Source organism: Herpailurus yagouaroundi, unplaced genomic scaffold (genome assembly GCF_014898765.1).
Source record: "Herpailurus yagouaroundi ecotype Mexico unplaced genomic scaffold, PumYag 166, whole genome shotgun sequence".
In the NCBI taxonomy this organism is placed as follows: Eukaryota; Metazoa; Chordata; class Mammalia; order Carnivora; family Felidae; genus Herpailurus; species Herpailurus yagouaroundi.
In genome coordinates, this window is record NW_024412407.1 from 1,031,538 (window position 1) to 1,049,631 (window position 18,094).

Consider the following 18,094-nt stretch of genomic DNA (forward strand, 5'->3'; position numbering starts at 1 on the left):
CTCCCTCTCTCTCTGCCTCTCCCCTGCTCATACTCTGTCTCTCTCAAAAATAAATAAACGTTTAAAAAAAATTTTTTTTTTAAAAAGGAACACCTAGGGGCGCCTGGGTGGCGCAGTCGGTTAGGTGTCCGACTTCAGCCAGGTCACGATCTCGCGGTCCGGGAGTTCGAGCCCCGCATTGGGCTCTGGGCTGATGGCTCAGAGCCTGGAGCCTGTTTCCGATTCTGTGTCTCCCTCTCTCTCTGCCCCTCCCCCATTCATGCTCTGTCTCTCTCTGTCCCAAAAATAAATAAAACGTTGAAAAAAAAATTAAAAAAATAAAATAAAATAAAATAAAAATAAAAAGGAACACCTATGTTATTCTCAGCTGAACCTTAGGCCTATCCATCTTTTAGGGCCCAGATTAAATCCCAAATCCTCCACATTATCCCTTCCAGTGTCAAATACTATACAGAACACCATATTCTTCACCATATTTTTAAGTATATGACTTATCTCCCCCAACCACATCATAAGCCCCTTAATGACAGGAATTGTATCTAATACTTCTTCATATCTTTCACAATACTTTAATACAGTGATTCTTAAAATGTAGTCATATCAGCATCATCTAGAAACTTGTTAGAATGCATATTCCCAGGACCCACTCCAGACCTACTGAATCCAAAACTCTGGGGTAGGGTCCAGCACTCTGTGTTTCAATAAACCTTCCAAGTAATTCCAATGTACTCTCAAGTTTGAGAACCACTGCTCTTGCACAAGATTTCATTTTTTTTTTTAAGTTTATTTATTTATTTTGAGAGAGAGAACAGTCACACAAGTGGGGAAGGCACAGAGAGACAGTGCGAGAGAGAATCCAAAGCAGGCTCCACATTGTCAGAGCAGAGCCCGATGTGGGGCTTGAACTCACAAACTGTGAGATCATGACCTGAGCTGAAATGAAGAATTGGATGCTTAACCTACTAAGCCACCCAGGCCCGCATCTAGTACAATAGCTCTTAAAGGTGCTTAAGAAACTGAGATCAGTCCCTATCCTCTGAGATTCAGGATTGGTAACTCTGCAGTGAGGCCTAGAAATCTGCATTTCTAAGTACCATGGGAGGATTTGGTGCAAATATTCCATCAAATACATGTTGAGAAACACTGATCTAGAACACCACCTCTTGGACTCAACCACTTAGTAAAGATGCTGACTCGTTTGTTGAATTATTAAGACTAAATTGGGAAATAGGCCACATGAAGAACCATATTAACTGAGATTAACAAGGGAAAAGTAATTAATAGACTTTAAATGTTAGAAGGCTGAATAAATTTTAGCACTAAAAAATTCTTGCCATTCTAACCAGGCCTTAGCTCCCTAATTCAAGAAAACCAACTCACTTTCATGTTTCTTTCAAGGAGAAAAGCAGAAAGTCTTCAGAAAAATTCTACGTTAAACAGAGTTGTCTTCATATCTACTTCCTTTCCAATACCTTTTCTCCACTTTTCTTTTAAAAAAATTTTTTAACGTTTATTTATTTGAGAGAGAGGGAGAGAGACAGAGCGCGAGTGGAGGTGGGACAGAGAGAGAGGGAAACACAGAATCTGAAGCAGGCTCCAGGCTCCCAAGTGGTCATCGGCACAGAGCCTGATGCGGGGCTCAAACTCATGAACCGCAAGATCATGACCTGAGCTAAAGTCGGACCCTCAACCGACAGAGCCACCCAGGCACCCCCTTCCACTTTTCAATCATTCTCATTAGCCATATCCAGGGCTCTTACATTATTCCAATAAATCCTGGGATGGAGGGATAGGAGAGCTGATTGGCATTATTATACACAGATCTTAATATGTTTGTTCTCAAGATAATGTCTCTTTTAAAGAAACAAGATGACAGTGCTTAACACACAAAATTTCAAACATCCCTAAGGGAAACTTTATACTCCTAGAAAACAGAATCTGCCTTCCAGTTTATTTACTAGATAGAATCCCTAGAAAGCTAGGGGCCTGGAATGAGGTGTTATTGGCCCTGAAGATTTGAATTACCCGCTATTCTCAAAGAAACCCAGGTTCTACTAAAGACATTGGTGGGATTTCTACTGGTCTTTCACCTTGATGGGGGAGATTAAGAGCAGTTGCTGAGGCACCAACAGGTAGGAAGCACAGCTGCCATATAGCCGCAGCCTTTTTAACAGGTTAGTATAGTTTCATTGGATCTTTTTCACTTGCATTTGTTATCCTCCTGAAAATTTTGTTGAAGACTCTCCATACCAAGCCAATCTTTTCCCCTGTTCCCAAATGCATACGCCCCAACCCAGCAGGGACCAGCCTAGTAGTCTACTGTGAATGTGCCACATTCATTTCTGCCTTTCTCATGATGTGTGCTTTCCCTCTTGCTGACCCAAATCCTACTCGATCTTCTGAATCTGGCTCAAAGAGTCCTAAGTCTGGCCCTTGCTGAACTCCTGCGGTATTTGGTCACTACCACATATTTTACACTTAAATTAGGTCCCATCTTTGACTGCCTGTTTCATATTCTACTGCCACCCCAGCTGAACTGTAAGATTGCTGGAGACTGGAAAACACTTATTTGCTTGTATTTAGTATATGTGAAAACCCTACATTTTGGCATAGGACAGATTTTGGGCTTGAATGTAGTTGAGTCCAATGGACAAAGCCTTATGATTTAGAGGCAAGAAGCCCAGGTTATGGAGCCATAAAGCTTGAGTTCATATCCCAACTCTATCATTTAGCAGCTCTGATCCAGTTTCCCTGCCTGCAAAATGGAGATATTGATAACAGTTCCTACCGAAAGGAACTGTATTAAGGTCCTACACGCGAAGTGATGACCTAGTTATATACTAGGGACCCGGTACTTTAAGTGCTTTGTACGTTTTACCTCAAATAATTCTAATGTTATTCAAACATGTGCTAGCTTTGTAACTTCAGGATCTCACTCACTCACGGAGTTGGTTTCCTAATCTATAAAACCGTGGTGATTCCTCATATACCTGTAGAAGTGGTTACATTCCTCATATACCTGTAGAAGTGGTGTTTGTAAACATTCAGCTCAAGGCCTGGTACGCTGGATTAAGAATGCCAAAAAGAAAGTAAAATTTGGGTGTTTTTAGTATGTGATGAGCTTATGTCACTTTCTGTGAAATTCTACTTGGCATCACATAAAGAAAAAGGCCAGATTTAAAGATGGGACTAATTGTTCCAACTGGTAGACTTTAGAGAAACTTCATTGGAAAGACCATGGAGCAGTTCCTCCTGGAAACTGAAAGAACCCTTCTGAGGGTGGTTCAATTACCCCCGGGCAGGGCCTAGTAACCCCGGCTACAAGTCAGAATCCCCTGTGGAACTCTTTTAAAGCCACAGTTAGTCAGACCTCATGTGTGAAGATTCTGATCTGCTAGTTCTGGAAGATCTGTCACTTTAAAACTACTCAGTGATTTTCATGCACAACCAAGATTGAAAAACAGTCATTCAAGACTTAACTATGACATCAAAAACTTCCAAACCTCTTGAGAAACCGTAGACCATATGGTGGGAGAAGAGGAATTGAGTAGCTGGAACAGAAAGTTGATTTACATCACTTGACAAAGGTACTTTGCTCTCCCTCACCCCAAACTTTTGCGAAATTTGCCTTGTTCTGACTTGTAGGATTGTTTCCCTCTTCAGATTCAGACACACTTCCCTTCAGATTCTTGAGAGACACTGCTTCAAGAATAACTTAAGAGGTCTCAAAGGCCTCTAGATTCAGTTTGTCAAAGTAGCTTCGAGGCTACAACTCTCTCACCAAGTCTAATACATATTAAATCAAATGGCCTCCATTATAGTCTTGGCCTCCCAACATGGGATATTCAGCTATCGATAATTAGACGAATGGTCCAAGCTTACCAATTCTTGCTGCCACTTTTGAAGCACTCTTTGTTAAGACCAGCCTTATCAGTCTGATCAAACTTTATACTTTTCTAGGCTGCTGGATAAAATAAGGGTTTGGGGTTATCTGAAGACTACATTTTAGTATTAAAGCTCTTCTTCTATTATCTTTAAGAATCTAAAGATAACTGTATGATAGTGGATTATACTGCAGGTGTTATTTTCCAGAAAGCCAATTCACTTTATAGTAAGTGTTCGTGGCTCTAGTATTATCATTAACATGCAGTGTAAGCTTGAAAGAGCCACCCTGGCTTGCGTTCCTGAAAGGCACCTGAGTGTAAATCCCTGGACTTAATCATCTAAATGCTCTCAGGAAAATCTGACATTTAACAGTCTAGCTCTGTGCCCTTTGTCTATGCCCTAGGCATGATCCAAAGCAGAATTGAAATGGGCTATTCTAGGCACTTTTCTATCCTTCCTTCTTATGCCACTCTGCCTTGATCCTCCCCCCCCCCCCCCCCCATCTCAATCAGACTATGCTGTCCCTGCTTTGCAGAAATCTCAGCTGTAGCTGTTGCCTGGAAACTTGGGAGTCCTTGAAGTGAATGTCTCCTAGGATAGCTAAAGACAGCTAGCCATAAGGGAAAGTAGGCCTCCTATTGGCAGTCAAATGTGGCAGATTTGAGATGGTATATTCTTAGTTCTTTCTAGGAGTCTTCATATGCTGATACGTACAACTTTAAAGATTTCAGACTGGCATTCGCAGATAATTATAAAGTAGCCTGAACTTGAACATGGTACTGTTCATTCTTCTATTGCCCTCTCCCCAAAAGGGCTATGCTGATCTGACAAGTAGCATCTTTGTCTAGCAAAGGGCTTAATTTAGATAGATTTGGCAAAGAGAAGGAAGGGAGCAATGCTGAACTGTAAAGGAACCAGCTGCCCCGGCCTTGCTTTCCTGAACACTCAAGCTGATGGTGCTGAATTTCATCTTACCCCAGTACTGTGAGCTTTCCAAAGAGCCTTGTCTGTTTAATACTCTATTTGGGGGCACAGAATTCTATTCAAAAGAACCCATAAGACTAAAATATATGTATAAATGTTAATTTTTAGTTTTCCAAGGCATGTAAGCCGTGCAGTTCTCCTATTAGCTGACTAGGCTATTGCTTTAGACATGCAAAACTTTCATAGGGAGATACCCATATCTTTGCCTCTTTTTTTGAGAACAGAAAGTAGGCCTATGTCAAAACTACTTGATCTTAAATGTCAATATTTTCTTTGTCAACCCAAGGTTCCTACTATTTAGGCCTCATGGAGCCAGAAGTCCTAGAAATATGTCCTTATGACCCAAACCACAGGATGCCAGCCAACAGGTTACAGTACCACCTGGCATCATGTAGAAAGGTACGTTTTCCTGGTTAATACAAAATGTTGGGATACCTGGGTGGCTCAGTCAGTTAAGCATCCCACTCTTGGTTTCAGCTCGGGTCATGATCTCAGTTTGTGAGTTCCAGTCCTGCATCAGGCTCTGTGCTGATGGCGTGGAGCCTGCTTGGAATTCTCTCTCTCCTTCTCTCCCTCTCTCAATCTCTCTCTCTCTCTCTCAAATAAATAAATAAACTTTTTAAAAAATGTTAAATCACTGGTGGAAGAAATATAAGCTCAACATAAAAAGTTAAAAGATTAAAAAAAAAAAAGAACAAGCTTCTGACCATACATAGCAATTAGCAGTTCTTAATGTTGGAAATGGTTTGTCTTCAGCATTTCCTGAAAGGAATGGAGGGTACAATACAGGCAAAACCTAATAGCCATTTCACAAGAGCCTTTTTCTTTTAGAAAAATCTGAAGATAGCTAAAAAGATGGCTAATTGCAAATATAATGCTTGCCATGTGGTCCCAGTCAAAAGGCTCAAGGAACATGAGGCTAACTGTGTCAATAGAACTGCTGTAGATGATGGTAAGTCTTTTTTTTGGGGGGGGGGGGGAGAATAGATGAGTGGCATCAAGTTCTATTGCCCCTTGCCCTCCATATTTCATAACTAGGGAAGTCTTAGCCCACTAAGAGGAATGAAAAACAAAAGGAAGTTTCTACTCTGCTTCTACAACTTCTGATCTGCTTTATTTCAGAGCCATTTAATCTTCCAAAGGTTATTTCTCCGAGTTTGGAGCCAAATGAAAAACTTGCTAATACTGCCAATCAGATTCTAGACCCTGACGTCTGGAACATAGGTGAGCAAGGGTGAAACAGTGAACACAGCCATAAGTGAAGGCTTGGACTCTAAGTCCTTCATAGCTGATAAGTACTGTAGTCCTGGATAAATTAAGTCTTAATACTCCTCCCACAAAATCCTTCAACACAGTCAAATAAATCTGGGAATTTCATCTGCATCTGGAGAAGCAACCCAGCAAAAAGGGATCTAATTAAAACCAAAAATCATTTATAACAGCTTAAAGAATCTTACCTTACCAATATCTGGTCACTTTCCATAGAAAAAAGTATTGGTATAAATTGAAACTTGTAGTCTAAAAGGTTTGGATTTATCCCATCTCAAGTGATATCCTTTCTCTAAAATGTAGCATGCCATAAAGAATTCACTAGTTTTTCAGTCAGTCTAGGTTCAACTATATGCTGTGGCCATAAGGAAAGTTACTTCTCAACCACATCTCCCTCACCTATAAAGGTATAACACCTACCTTATAAGTATTAAATAAAGATGTATGTGTGTATTAGAATAATGCAAGTTCCTTTAACAGATAAAGTTCAAGTTGTGTTGGTATCCTGGTTTAACACAACAGAAGTTTCCTTGTGTAACCCAATGCAAGCATTCAGTGGGGACGGTGGATTGAGACCACAGGCTCTTTTCATCTGTGACTGTCACCTTCCACGCTTGGCTTCCCAAACTGCCACAAAAAGACAGTGGAGGTGCAGGTGCCTCTTAAGCAGCTTGACCCAGAAGAAAATACTTCCACTCACATTCCATTGGCAAAAACTAATCATATGGCCACACCTAAGGTAAAACTGGTGGGAACGTTGTCCCTGGCAGCACAGGCAATTTCCAGCAACAACTATGGAAGAGAGATTCAAATCTCTGCTGCCAACTAGCTTTCTCTGCAACAATCTAAAAATGCTTAGTACTGGGGCACCTGGGTGGCTCAGTCGGTGGGGTGTCTGACTCTTCAGGTCATGGTCTCACAGTTAATGGGTTCGAGCCCTGCATCGGGCTCCATGCTGATGGGGCAGGGCCTGCTTGGGACTCTCTCTCTCTCTCTCCCTCTCTCTGCTCCTTCAGCATGCATTCCTCTCATAAAATAAATAAACTTTAAAAAAATTAAAAATTAAAAAAAAATGCTTAGTACTTGTATCACATCTCCATCCTCTCTCCTCCTTTCTAGATAACACATACCATTCTCCTTTATTTGTTCTTAAGACATTTGCTCCAAAAATGTTGGTTTGTGAAAGGTAAGATAAATCATCTTACAGAAGTCATTGGAATAGTAGGGTGCCTGGTAGCTCACTCAGCTGAGCGTGTAGATTTTGGCTCAGTAATGATCCCAGGGTCATGGGATTAAGCCTCACATTAGGCTCTGTGCTGAGCATGGAACCTAAGATTCTCCCTCTCTTTCTCTCTCTCTCCCTTTGCCTCTCTCCCTCGCTTGCATACTCTCTCTAAAAAAAATTTTTAAAGTTATTGGAACAGAGAGAAAAATACCTTTAAGTTCAATTCTTAAAGCTAGATGGCCACTACGTCATAGACCTGGCAGATGCCTAAACTTCAATTATAAATGTTTAAAAACCTATACTCATGGGCTCTGAGTACCTCCATTCCCTCCCTAAGGCTCCACTTAGGACTTTAATCCATTAAGGACTTGATTACACAGGTTGTCAATTCTATCTTAGATTTTCAAAAATAAAAAAAAACAATTCCTAAAATTGTAAAGGGAAAATAATTATTATACTACACATGAACCAACCTAACAAGGATCCCCAACCTAACAAGCTTGAAGGGCACATCTACGAGTTAGAGAAGCCAGGGCACTTGGGTGGCTCAGTAGGTTAAGCATCTGACTCTTGGTTTCGGCTCAGGTCATGATCTCTTGGGTAGTGAGTTTGAGTCCCACACTGGGCTCCGTGCTGACAGTGCAGAGCCTGCTTAGGATTCTCTCTCTCTCCTTCTCTTTCTGTCCCTCCCCTGCTCTCTCTCGCTCTCTCTCTTAAAATAAGTAAACTAAAAAACAAGAGTTAGAGGGGCACCTGAGTGGCTCAGTTGGTTAAGTGTCTCACTTCAGCTCAGGTCATGATCTCATGGTTCATGGGTTCAGGCCCTGTATCAGGCTCTGTGCTGACAGCTCAGAGCCTGGAGCCTGCTTCAGATTCTGTGTCTCCCTCTCTCTCTGCCCCTCCCCTACTCGAATGTACTCTGTCTCTGTCTCTCAAAAATAAATAAGACATTAAAAAAATTTAAAAAATAAAAAGAGAGAGAGAGAAGCCATCAATGGAATTACCCACCACATGTACAGGGGTATGGGAAGTACAAAGGAACTGTATAAACAGAAGCTTGCACAAAGTCAGTAATTCCTACTCTGACAATAATATCAACCATTTGTGATAAAGTAATTTTAACCTCTGGAGCACCTGGGTGGCTCAGTCAGTTAAGCATCTGACTTGTGACGTTGGCTCAGGTCATGATCTCACAGTTTGTGAGATGGAGTCCCACACCAGGCTCTGTGCTGACAGCTCAGAGCCTGCTTGGGATTCTTTCTCTCCCTCTGCCCCTCCCCCACTCATGCACGCTCTCCCTTTCTCTTTCCCAAAATAAATAAATAAACCTTTTTTATAAAGTGATTTTAATCCCCTAGAACTGGTTATCTAAACTAAATCTTCAGTGCTGGTCTCCAACTAATTTTCCTTTTTTGGTTATCTTCTACAGTGACTCAAGAGACATAAAAAAAGAGACTATGGATGAAAAACATCCTAACAACTATAAGTCCTGGAGAAAAGGTAGAGTGACTTTTTTTTTTTTTTAATTTTTTTTTTCAACGTTTATTTATTTTTGGGACAGAGAGAGACAGAGCATGAACAGGGGAGGGGCAGAGAGAGAGGGAGACACAGAATCAGAAACAGGCTCCAGGCTCTGAGCCATCAGCCCAGAGCCTGACGCGGGGCTCGAACTCACAGACCGCAAGATCATGACCTGACTGAAGTCGGACGCTTAACCGACTGCACCACCCAGGTGCCCCTAGAGTAACTTTTTTAAACTAGTGGGTCCCTGGGTGGTTCAGTCAATTAAGTGTCTGACTCTTGATTTATGCTCAGGTCATGACCTTGGGGTCATGAAGTCAAACCCCAAGTCAGACTCCGCACTGGGTGTGGAGCCTGTTTAAGATTCTCCCATTCAGGGCACCTGGGTGGTTCAGTGGGTAGAGCATCTGACTTTGGCTCAGGTCATGATCTCCCGGTTTGTGAGTTCGTGCCCCGCGATGGGCTCTGTGCTGACAGCTCAGAGCCTGGAGCCTGCTTTGGATTCTGTGTCTCCCTCTCTCTCTGCCCCTCCCCCACTCACACTCTGTCTCTCTCTCTCCTTCAAAAATAAACATTTAAAAAACAAAAAAGATTCTCACTTTCCTTTTCCCTCTGACCCTGCCCCTCTCACACTTAGGCTTGCACTTGCACTCTCTCAAAAAAAAACTATCAATATCATAGTTCTATGATATTAACATAGTTTTAACTAATCACTAATGTCGTATTCTAAATCTTCAAAGTTTCTTAGACAAACTTTTATTCTTTAAAGAAATAAACCATATTTTCTATTCTAAGTCCTTCTCCACACCAAATAGTAGAATGCAAGGAAAGTCCCAATGGCTTTAAGTCAGAGTATGGAGAAAGAGCTGTCTAAAACTCTATTTGAAATGCAACTAACACATATCAAGCTTAGGTCTTCTATAAAAACACTATAAAAAATGACACTACTTTAATGTTCTCTTTCTACCCATAGGTCAGAAAAACTGATGGAGAAGCTGTGGATTAAAGAGCCAGCAGACAGAAAATGTATTGTCCTTTTTCAAACTTTGGGGAAATCTTAACTGTCAAGTTTTAGATAACAACTCCAGTCATTGTTGGCATCTTAGTATGTTTTTATTTATTTAAATAAAGAATATCCTTCCTGTGACCGGCTTCATTTGGTTTTTTAGTCTTCCTTGTTTTCATATCCTCATTTGTCAACCAAAAGGCTAGAGGGCTTTTTTGCCTATTTCCCTTATTAGTGGAGGAAATACAGTAACCTTAATCATATCCTTTTTTGTTTTTCTTTTTTTACCATTTATTCAGTTTTAAGAGAGAGAGACAGAGCATGAGCAGGGTAGGGGCAGAGAGAGACACACAGAATCTGAAGCAGGCTCCAGACTCCGAGCTGTCAGCACACAGCCAGACGTGGGGCTCGAACTCACAAACCATGAGATCATGACCTGAGCTGAAGTCGGACGCTTAACCGACTGAGCCACCCAGGCGCCCCCTTAATCAGATTCTTTATCCTCCGATTATTTTTCTCCTACTCCAAGTCATGTACTACATGACCATCAGATCAACCTTCTTCAATTAATTTTGTACAAACCTTCCATGTTTAAAAGATACAGTTTTGGGGAATGAAAACTGGTGCAGCCACTCTGGAAAACAATATGGAGGTTCCTCAAAAAATTAAAAATAGAACTACCCTACAACCCAGCAATTGCACTACTAGGTACTTATCCAAGGGATACAGGGGTGCTATTTCTAAGGGACACATGCACCCCCATGTTTACAGCAGCACTATCAATAATAGCCAAAGTATGGAAGAGCCCAAATGTTCATCGATAGATGAATGGATAAAGAAGATGTGGTATGTATGTGTGTGTGCATATATATATGTATACGCACACGCACACACACACACACAATGGAGTATTACTGGGCAATCAAAAAAAATGAAACCTTGCCATTTGCAACTACGTGGATAGAACTATAGGATATTATGCTAACCGAAATTAGTCAGAGAAAGACAAATATCATATGATTTCATCATACGAGGGCTTTAAGATACAAAACAGATGAACATAAGGGAAGGGAAGCAAAAAAATATATAAAAACAGGAAAGGGGATAAAACATAGGAGACTCTTAAATATGGAGAACAAACAGGATTACTAGAGGGGTTGTGGGAGAGGGGATGGGCTAAATGGGTAAGGGGCATTAAGGAATCTACTCCTGAGATCATTGTTGCACTATATGCTAACTTAGATGTAAATTAAAAAAATAAAAACTTCAAAAAGAAGTAAAAAAAAAAAAAGGATACAGTTTTTAGGAGCATCTGACTCAGTCAGTAGAGCATGTGACTCTTGATCTCAGGGTTGTGAGTTTAAGCCCCATGCAAACAAAAAAGATATCGTTTTTATGAGAAGCTGAGTCTGGAGCATGTCTCCAAATCTCCCTTCTTAACTCTATAGAAGTCAGGTTATTCCAATCTTATATACACCTTATTCTTTGCTACTCTGTTCATTTTTAAATGTTACCCCTTGCCCTTCAACCATTGAAATCTCTTTCTAGCTGTTTTGTTTTTTTTTAAGGCTAATTCTTATGCCTCACCACATTTAAACTTACCAGGTATCCAACCTCAACCATACCACAAATCTTCACAAGAGAAGTCAGAATCACATGCTGCTTTGTATTTGCTATACCATATATCACTAGCCTGGTGCTATGCATCTAGGAGATATTCACATACTTGGTGCTTAAACTGAATCAAGACCCAATTTATAACAGGCCAAAATTTGTTCCTTTTAAGCTGTTGTTTTTGTTTTTTGTTTTTTGTTTTTTGCAGCTAGCTAATTTTAAAATGACTTCAGGGACACCTGGGTGGCTCAGTCTGTTAAACGTCTGACTTCAGCTCGGGTCATGATCACATGGTTCATGGGTTCCAGCCCCACATAGGGCTCTGTGCTGACAGCTCAGAGCCTGGAGCCTGCTTTGGATCCTGTGTCTCCCTCGCTCTCTGCCCCTCCCTGGCTTGTGCTCTGACTCCCTTTCTCTCTCAAAAATGAATAAACATTAAAAAATTTTTTTTAAATAATGACTTTTTTTTTGCTAGTTTACTGAGTAGTTCAGGTATAGTTAGACTTACAATTAAAAGTAGAAATTATAATCAAATGGATATTTTCTGACCCTATGAGACTTATTCCTACCTAAATACTTTCTAGATCCTTTTCAGATGATCTTTTTCTCCCCTTTAAAGCAGAAAATAGAAGGGAGAATAACTAGATACCTACAGAATCTAGCACATTCTAGTATACTTTGTACAAAGGAGGGCTACTGACTTGCTCCCTTGTATTTACATAATATAAACAAGATTTTCATCTAAGGCCTTACACAGATTTTGAATTTTTTAAATTACACTTTGGTATATTAACACCAAACTATATGAAAATTAAAATGTTTCCTAGGTGGAGCACCTGGGTGGCTCAGTTGGTTAAGCATCCAACTTCAGCTCAGGTCGTGATCCCATGGTTTGTGAGTTCAAGCCCCATATTGGACTCTGTGCTGACAGCTCAGAGCCTGGAGGCTGCTTCAGATTCTGGGTCTCCCTCTCTCTCTGCCCCTCCCCAGCTCACAGTCTCTATCTCTCTCTCTTTCTCTCAAAAATAAATAAACCTTTGAAAAAAAACTTCAAGAAAATGTTTCCTAGGAAAAATAGCCCAAAAGACAAAGATGTCTTCCTTTATCATATTTTAGGTATATGGTATCGTCCCCTAAAAAGCCATGTAGTCTTAATTGATTGGTGTGACCACATAATTTTTCCTTCAAACCAGGATACTCTTGAGCATGAAGGGGGGGAACAACAATTATCCTAGGATAACAACAACAACAACACGTTGGCCACCCTACTCTTAAGGGATAAAACATCATTAATTAGGCAGCTGCCATTCAAAATATAGATGTCAGATCTACTCAAATCTCACTTTGAGAAGTTTTGAGTTCATTGGAGGAAGGCACAATAGAAACTAAAATATCACTTTTTTTTTTTTTTGGCCTTTGACGTAACATTTGGTCAAAGCTTTGAAAGTAAACAAACTTATGGAAAAATACTTAAAAGGAAAAAAAAAAGCAAAGTTTCAAAGTAACTGCCTCAAAGCCTGCCTAGATCCCCAAAGTCTTAATTATTCCCCCATACTCCCATAACAGGTGGTGTATGTCTCCATTTAATGTCCCTTCATTCTGATTTATTATTATTTTACTATAAGGTGCTTTAGGAGAGACACGATCTTGACTATGTAACAGTTCTGTGCCTACAAAAAAAAAGAAAAATCAAAGTTGCTGAACATGGAAGAATCTATATAGACATGGGGTATAAAGAAGACTCAGTGCCCTGGATTAAATATTTATACTGAATATATCAATCTTTCAAAAACCTTGGTAACCAGAATCACTCATTTTCACCAAAAAGTCCTAACAAAGCAATTTAAATTGTATTTATGTAATGCTAACAAGCCTTCCTAGCTATGAAGTTTCTTCCCTACAATCACGTTTAGGATTTCTACTCTCACATTCACAGTATGATGGGGAAACAATTGCTAAGGCCCATTACTCATGTCATAATGTACCAAACTATAGCTCATTGGTTCCCCAGCTTTATCTTATTGTTGGTCCATACTTCTTGACCTTTCTGTGCAGGCTTCCCAAGCAACTGTGGTATAAAACGAGGAAAGGACAAATCTCCAATATTTTAGTCTCTTCTTCCCACGTTTTCTTACAAGGTAGATGATGTCTCACAGTTGTCCTAACAGCTCCTGACAAAATACACCTGTGCTCTAAAATAATCAAGTATCTACTGTGCTTGCCACACTATGTTAAGAACTACAGTGGCGTGGTCCATTATAAAGGAACAATGTTGACAGTAAGAGTATAAGGCAATGGTTCTCCAACTTTCGTGGGTATCAAAATCACACGAAGGCCTTGCTAAAACACAGATGAAAGGACATCTCACCCGAGCTTCTGATTCAGTACGTCTGTAGTAAGTCCTAAGAACTGGCATTTTCTCAAGTTCCTAAGTGATACTGATGCTGCAATTTGGGACCACACTTTGAGAACCACTGATCTAATACACAGTTTAAGTGCTAGGAAGGAAGGAGGGTGGAAGGAGGTTATAAGAAAACATAAGAACTTAATCCCAGGCAAACATTAGGTTTCAGAGAAAAAAATGACCCTTGGGTGACATTTTTATTTTTATCTTATTTTTTGTTTTATTAATAATTTATTTACTTTTTAATTTACATCCAAGTTAGTTAGCATATGGTGCAACAGTGATTTCAGGAGTGGATTCCTTAATGCCCCTTACCCACTTAGCCCATCCCTCCTCCCACAACCCCTCCAGCAACGCTCTGTTTGTTCTCTATATTTAAGAGTCTCTTCTGTTTTGTCCCCTCCCTGTTCTTATATTATTTTTGCTTCCCTTCCCATATGTTCATCTGTTTTGTATCTTAAAGTCCTCATAAAACATTTGACGTTTTTAAAAATAACAGATCAGAATGACAGTAGAATTTTAGAACTGTTCAGTGCAAGATTAGTCCTTTACGTAATTTTTAGTCGGTAAAATTTCTTTAATACAATTCTGCCATTCTACCACCTTTTCAACAAACTTCTTTTAAGCAGTTCCATTTCCTCACCGATTTGTTCATAAGCCAAGTGATACTCACAATGGTTTGCAAACTTTGACTTACAATTTACATCTTAGCTGCCAGCATCAGAAACAGTGTGAGGAGCTATTTGTTGCTGACTCCTGGAAAAAGAACTAGCTGGAAGTCACGGAAAACAGAGAGAAGAGATTTCTCAAGCCCACTGGTAACTGTTATAGGCAATGTGGATTACATAGGTATATGACATTTATATATTAAGCCACAGAATTAAAGTACAAATTTTTCAAAAATCGATATTTTTTTTTAATGTTTGTTTATTTTTGAGAAAGAGCTCGAGTACAAGCCGGGGAGGAGCAGAGAGAGACGGAGACACAGAATTCGAAGCAGGCTCCGGGTTCTGAACTGTCAGCACAGAGCCCGATGTGGGGCTTGAACCTACAAGCTGTGAGATCATGACCAGAGCCAAAGTCAGACGCTTAACCGAGTCACCCAGGGACCTCTAAAAATCACTATTTTTATTCACCCTTTATTATCCTGTGTTTCTTGAGCTTAATATTGGTTATTATTCAATCCAAACTCCCACTAGGGACTCTTCTTTAAATTTATTTTCTTTGGCCCCCTGCTGGCAGCACTTCTCCCTGCTACTTTCCCTGAAAAATTGTAACTAGGCCCAACTTTTCACCCTCCTCTACAGCAATACTTCCCAATCTATCCTCATCAGTAAGAACATCTATTATGATCCCCTAGCTCTCTCATTTTGAAATATTTTGCAACTGTATTTATTGAATAGTTTTCCTATTTTTTTAATTTATTTTTGAAGGAGAGAGAGAGACAGAGCATGAACAGGGGAGGAGCAGAGAGAGAGAGGGAAACACAGAGTCCGAAGCAGGCTCCAGGCTCTGAGCTGTCAGCACAGAGCCCGACGTGGGGCTCAAACTCACGAACCGCAAGATCATGACCTGAGCAGAAGTCGGATGCTCAACCGAGCCACCCAGGTGCCCCAATAATTTTCCTATTTTTAATTATGCACTTAACTACTGACCGGCATCTATAATTAGATAAGAGAATCAGGATTTTGTTGACCGCACTCAAGCCAGAAACAAAGAAATTTAATATTTTAGTCTTCCGGTGGGCTAAAGTTTCGGTTTTATTGGGCTATCTCAAACACTGAAACTCCCAAAGAATCTCAAGGACTACTGGAGTTCCTACCATCCTAAAAGCTGAGAAAACTAATTTTCTAACAAAGATTTGTTTTTTTAATCACTAGGGTACAGATCTGTCTTTATAGTCATTAGTCCAGAGTGTTTGTTTTTACCTTATAATTATTAGTTCAAAAATATAATCTATAGGGGCATCTGGGTGGCTCAGTCAGTTAAGCACCAGACTCTTGATTTCGGCTCAGGTCATGATCTCACGGTTCAGTGAGTTGGGAGTTCCATGTCCAGCTCCTCGCTCACGGTGCAAAGCCTGCTGGGGATTCTCTCCCTCTCTCTCTGCCCTCCTCCCATCCCAAGCATGAGCGCACACACATGCTCTCTCTCTCAAAATAAATAAACTTTTAAAAAAATTTAATATACATAATCTATAATTTAAGGACAAATGCTAGCCTATCATCAGAGAGAACCAGCCAGGATCAGATTCGGTTTATGGTATTAATCCTAGCTAGCTTCTAGCTCCTAGACTAACCCTGTGTAAATGCCTTGGTTTGTTTTTTTCCCTTTTCAAATATATTCAAACTGGCTGAAAAGCCAGTCTGAAAGGCAACTCAGCAGGGATCTTAGATAAAGCAGGAACTTTCTAGGTTGGAGATGAATGAACAAAGCATTTAAGAATAGAAAGAATAGATGTGTGGCGCATTTTTATTTTAAAATCTCCACTGATGGGGCGCCTGGGTGGCACAGTCGGTTAAGCGTCCGACTTCAGCCAGGTCACGATCTCGCGGTCCGTGAGTTCGAGCCCCGCGTCGGGCTCTGGGCTGATGGCTCAGAGCCTGGAGCCTGTTTCCAGTTCTGTCTCCCTCTCTCTCTGCCCCTCCCCCGTTCATGCTCTGTCTCTCTCTGTCCCAAAAATAAATAAATGTTGAAAAAAAAATAAAATAAAATCTCCACTGAAAGTTGGGGGGGGGGAGTTTGTTTACAAGTTGGTGGGCTTGTTCACTCCTGCTAAATGGAACAGCTTTCTCAGCTGAGGATCCTGTCACCCTGACGCATTACTGAACGCAGTGAAGCCTGACTTTGGATTCTGGTTTGGAACCCACCCACCCCTTCCGTCGTCTCAAGCCCTAGCTCTTCCTCAGAAATTTCAGTCTGCAGGTATCTGAAAAGTACTTATGGGTCACGGTAACAATGTCAACAATTTTACCAGCTTACTGCAATTTGAAGCCTGAAAAATCACATTTCACTTCAAATCACATTGGCCCCACCAATCTGCATGAATGATGTGATAAATTAAGAGGTTTAGAATCTCAGAAAGGTTACCTTACGAACTCGTAACAATCTGAAACCGATTTGCCGAAACAGCAGCTTTCTCTAAAATGCTTTGTGCTAGGCTTGCAGTGAAGCTTTCATTCTTAGCTATTATCTTTCAAGAAGCACTTTAACAGCTTGCTCCTCCTTCACAGGAATTATCCAGGCCACTCAGGTGAAAGAATAGCTTTCCTAAATGCAAAACAGTGCCTAGGTCAGTGGTTCCCAGCCTTGACTGCACATTAGAATCATCTGGGTAGCTTTTTAAAAATAACTATGCCCAGCCCTTTCTGATTAACTGGTCTGGAAGGGGAACTTGGGCTCCCCAGATGATTGGAATGTACAGACAAGATTAAAAATCACTAGCCTACAAGAATGGCTTGGGCAGGGCGCCTAACAACACATTTCTTTTTAGGATCTTAATATGAGCCAAAGACTGTGATGCACACTCCTAAGTCCAAGAGCTGATAATCTTAAAAAAAAAAACAAAAACAAAAAAACAAAAAAAAACAACAGGTAACAAATTATGTTTACGGAGTATTTTCAGAAAAATAAAATGTCCCATCTGTGATCATTTTCACTGAAGCCACATTCAGTTCATGCTATCAGGATAAGTTCTCCTAAGTCACATTTAGGCTCTATTAGTCACTGATATGTTTCAAAAATCCCAATATTTCAGTACTCAGACTGATCTCTCATACTGCCTCCTATACTTTGGACAGTACAAAAATTTTTGTCATATCATATTTTTACTTCTTGGTTTTGAAAAATAGTATCACCAGATCTACCATAACAGATGTCAACATCTTCCTTTTTTCCTGTCTAACCTTCAAAGACCACAAGTCCCTTTTTTCCATAAAGCCTTCCCAGCTCACTTTGGGCCTCAGTGATTTCTTCCTAATGTAAATTTCCAGTCCTGACCATATTTTTGACATGTTATACTGCTATTTTGCCTTTCATCCACTCTAGGCCTGTTTTCCTAAGCACTTCAGGGACAAGTACTGCGTGCGTGCGCGTGTGTGTGTGTGTGTGTGTGTGTGTGTGTGTATCACAGTTTCCACAACAGGGCTAACAAATCTATGTTTGGGTTTCCATTATCGATTTATAG

General features: G+C 40.4%; 1 protein-coding gene across 1 annotated transcript; it reads left to right on the forward strand.

Annotated features, from left to right (window-relative positions):
* The first annotated feature begins 1,982 nt into the window (after nucleotides 1-1,982).
* Nucleotides 1,983-10,036, forward strand: LOC121038435 (gametocyte-specific factor 1-like). The gene is made up of 8 exons (XM_040487887.1): nucleotides 1,983-3,587; nucleotides 4,566-4,661; nucleotides 5,156-5,268; nucleotides 5,701-5,821; nucleotides 5,992-6,093; nucleotides 7,258-7,324; nucleotides 8,793-8,863; nucleotides 9,858-10,036. Exons 3-8 carry the CDS (start codon nucleotides 5,176-5,178, stop codon nucleotides 9,869-9,871), a joined length of 468 nt encoding a protein of 155 aa, XP_040343821.1. The 5' UTR covers nucleotides 1,983-3,587; nucleotides 4,566-4,661; nucleotides 5,156-5,175; the 3' UTR covers nucleotides 9,872-10,036.
* The last annotated feature ends 8,058 nt before the right edge of the window (nucleotides 10,037-18,094 follow it).

Bases quoted from the DNA above. Each gene is read 5' to 3' on its own strand.
- LOC121038435 (XM_040487887.1), top strand. From the start codon at position 5,176: ATGGAGCCAGAAGTCCTAGAAATATGTCCTTATGACCCAAACCACAGG. The intron at 6,094-7,257 runs GTGAGCAAGGGT...CCTCCTTTCTAG, and splicing joins CCCTGACGTCTGGAACATAG to ATAACACATACCATTCTCCT. The intron at 7,325-8,792 runs GTAAGATAAATC...TATCTTCTACAG, and splicing joins AAAATGTTGGTTTGTGAAAG to TGACTCAAGAGACATAAAAA.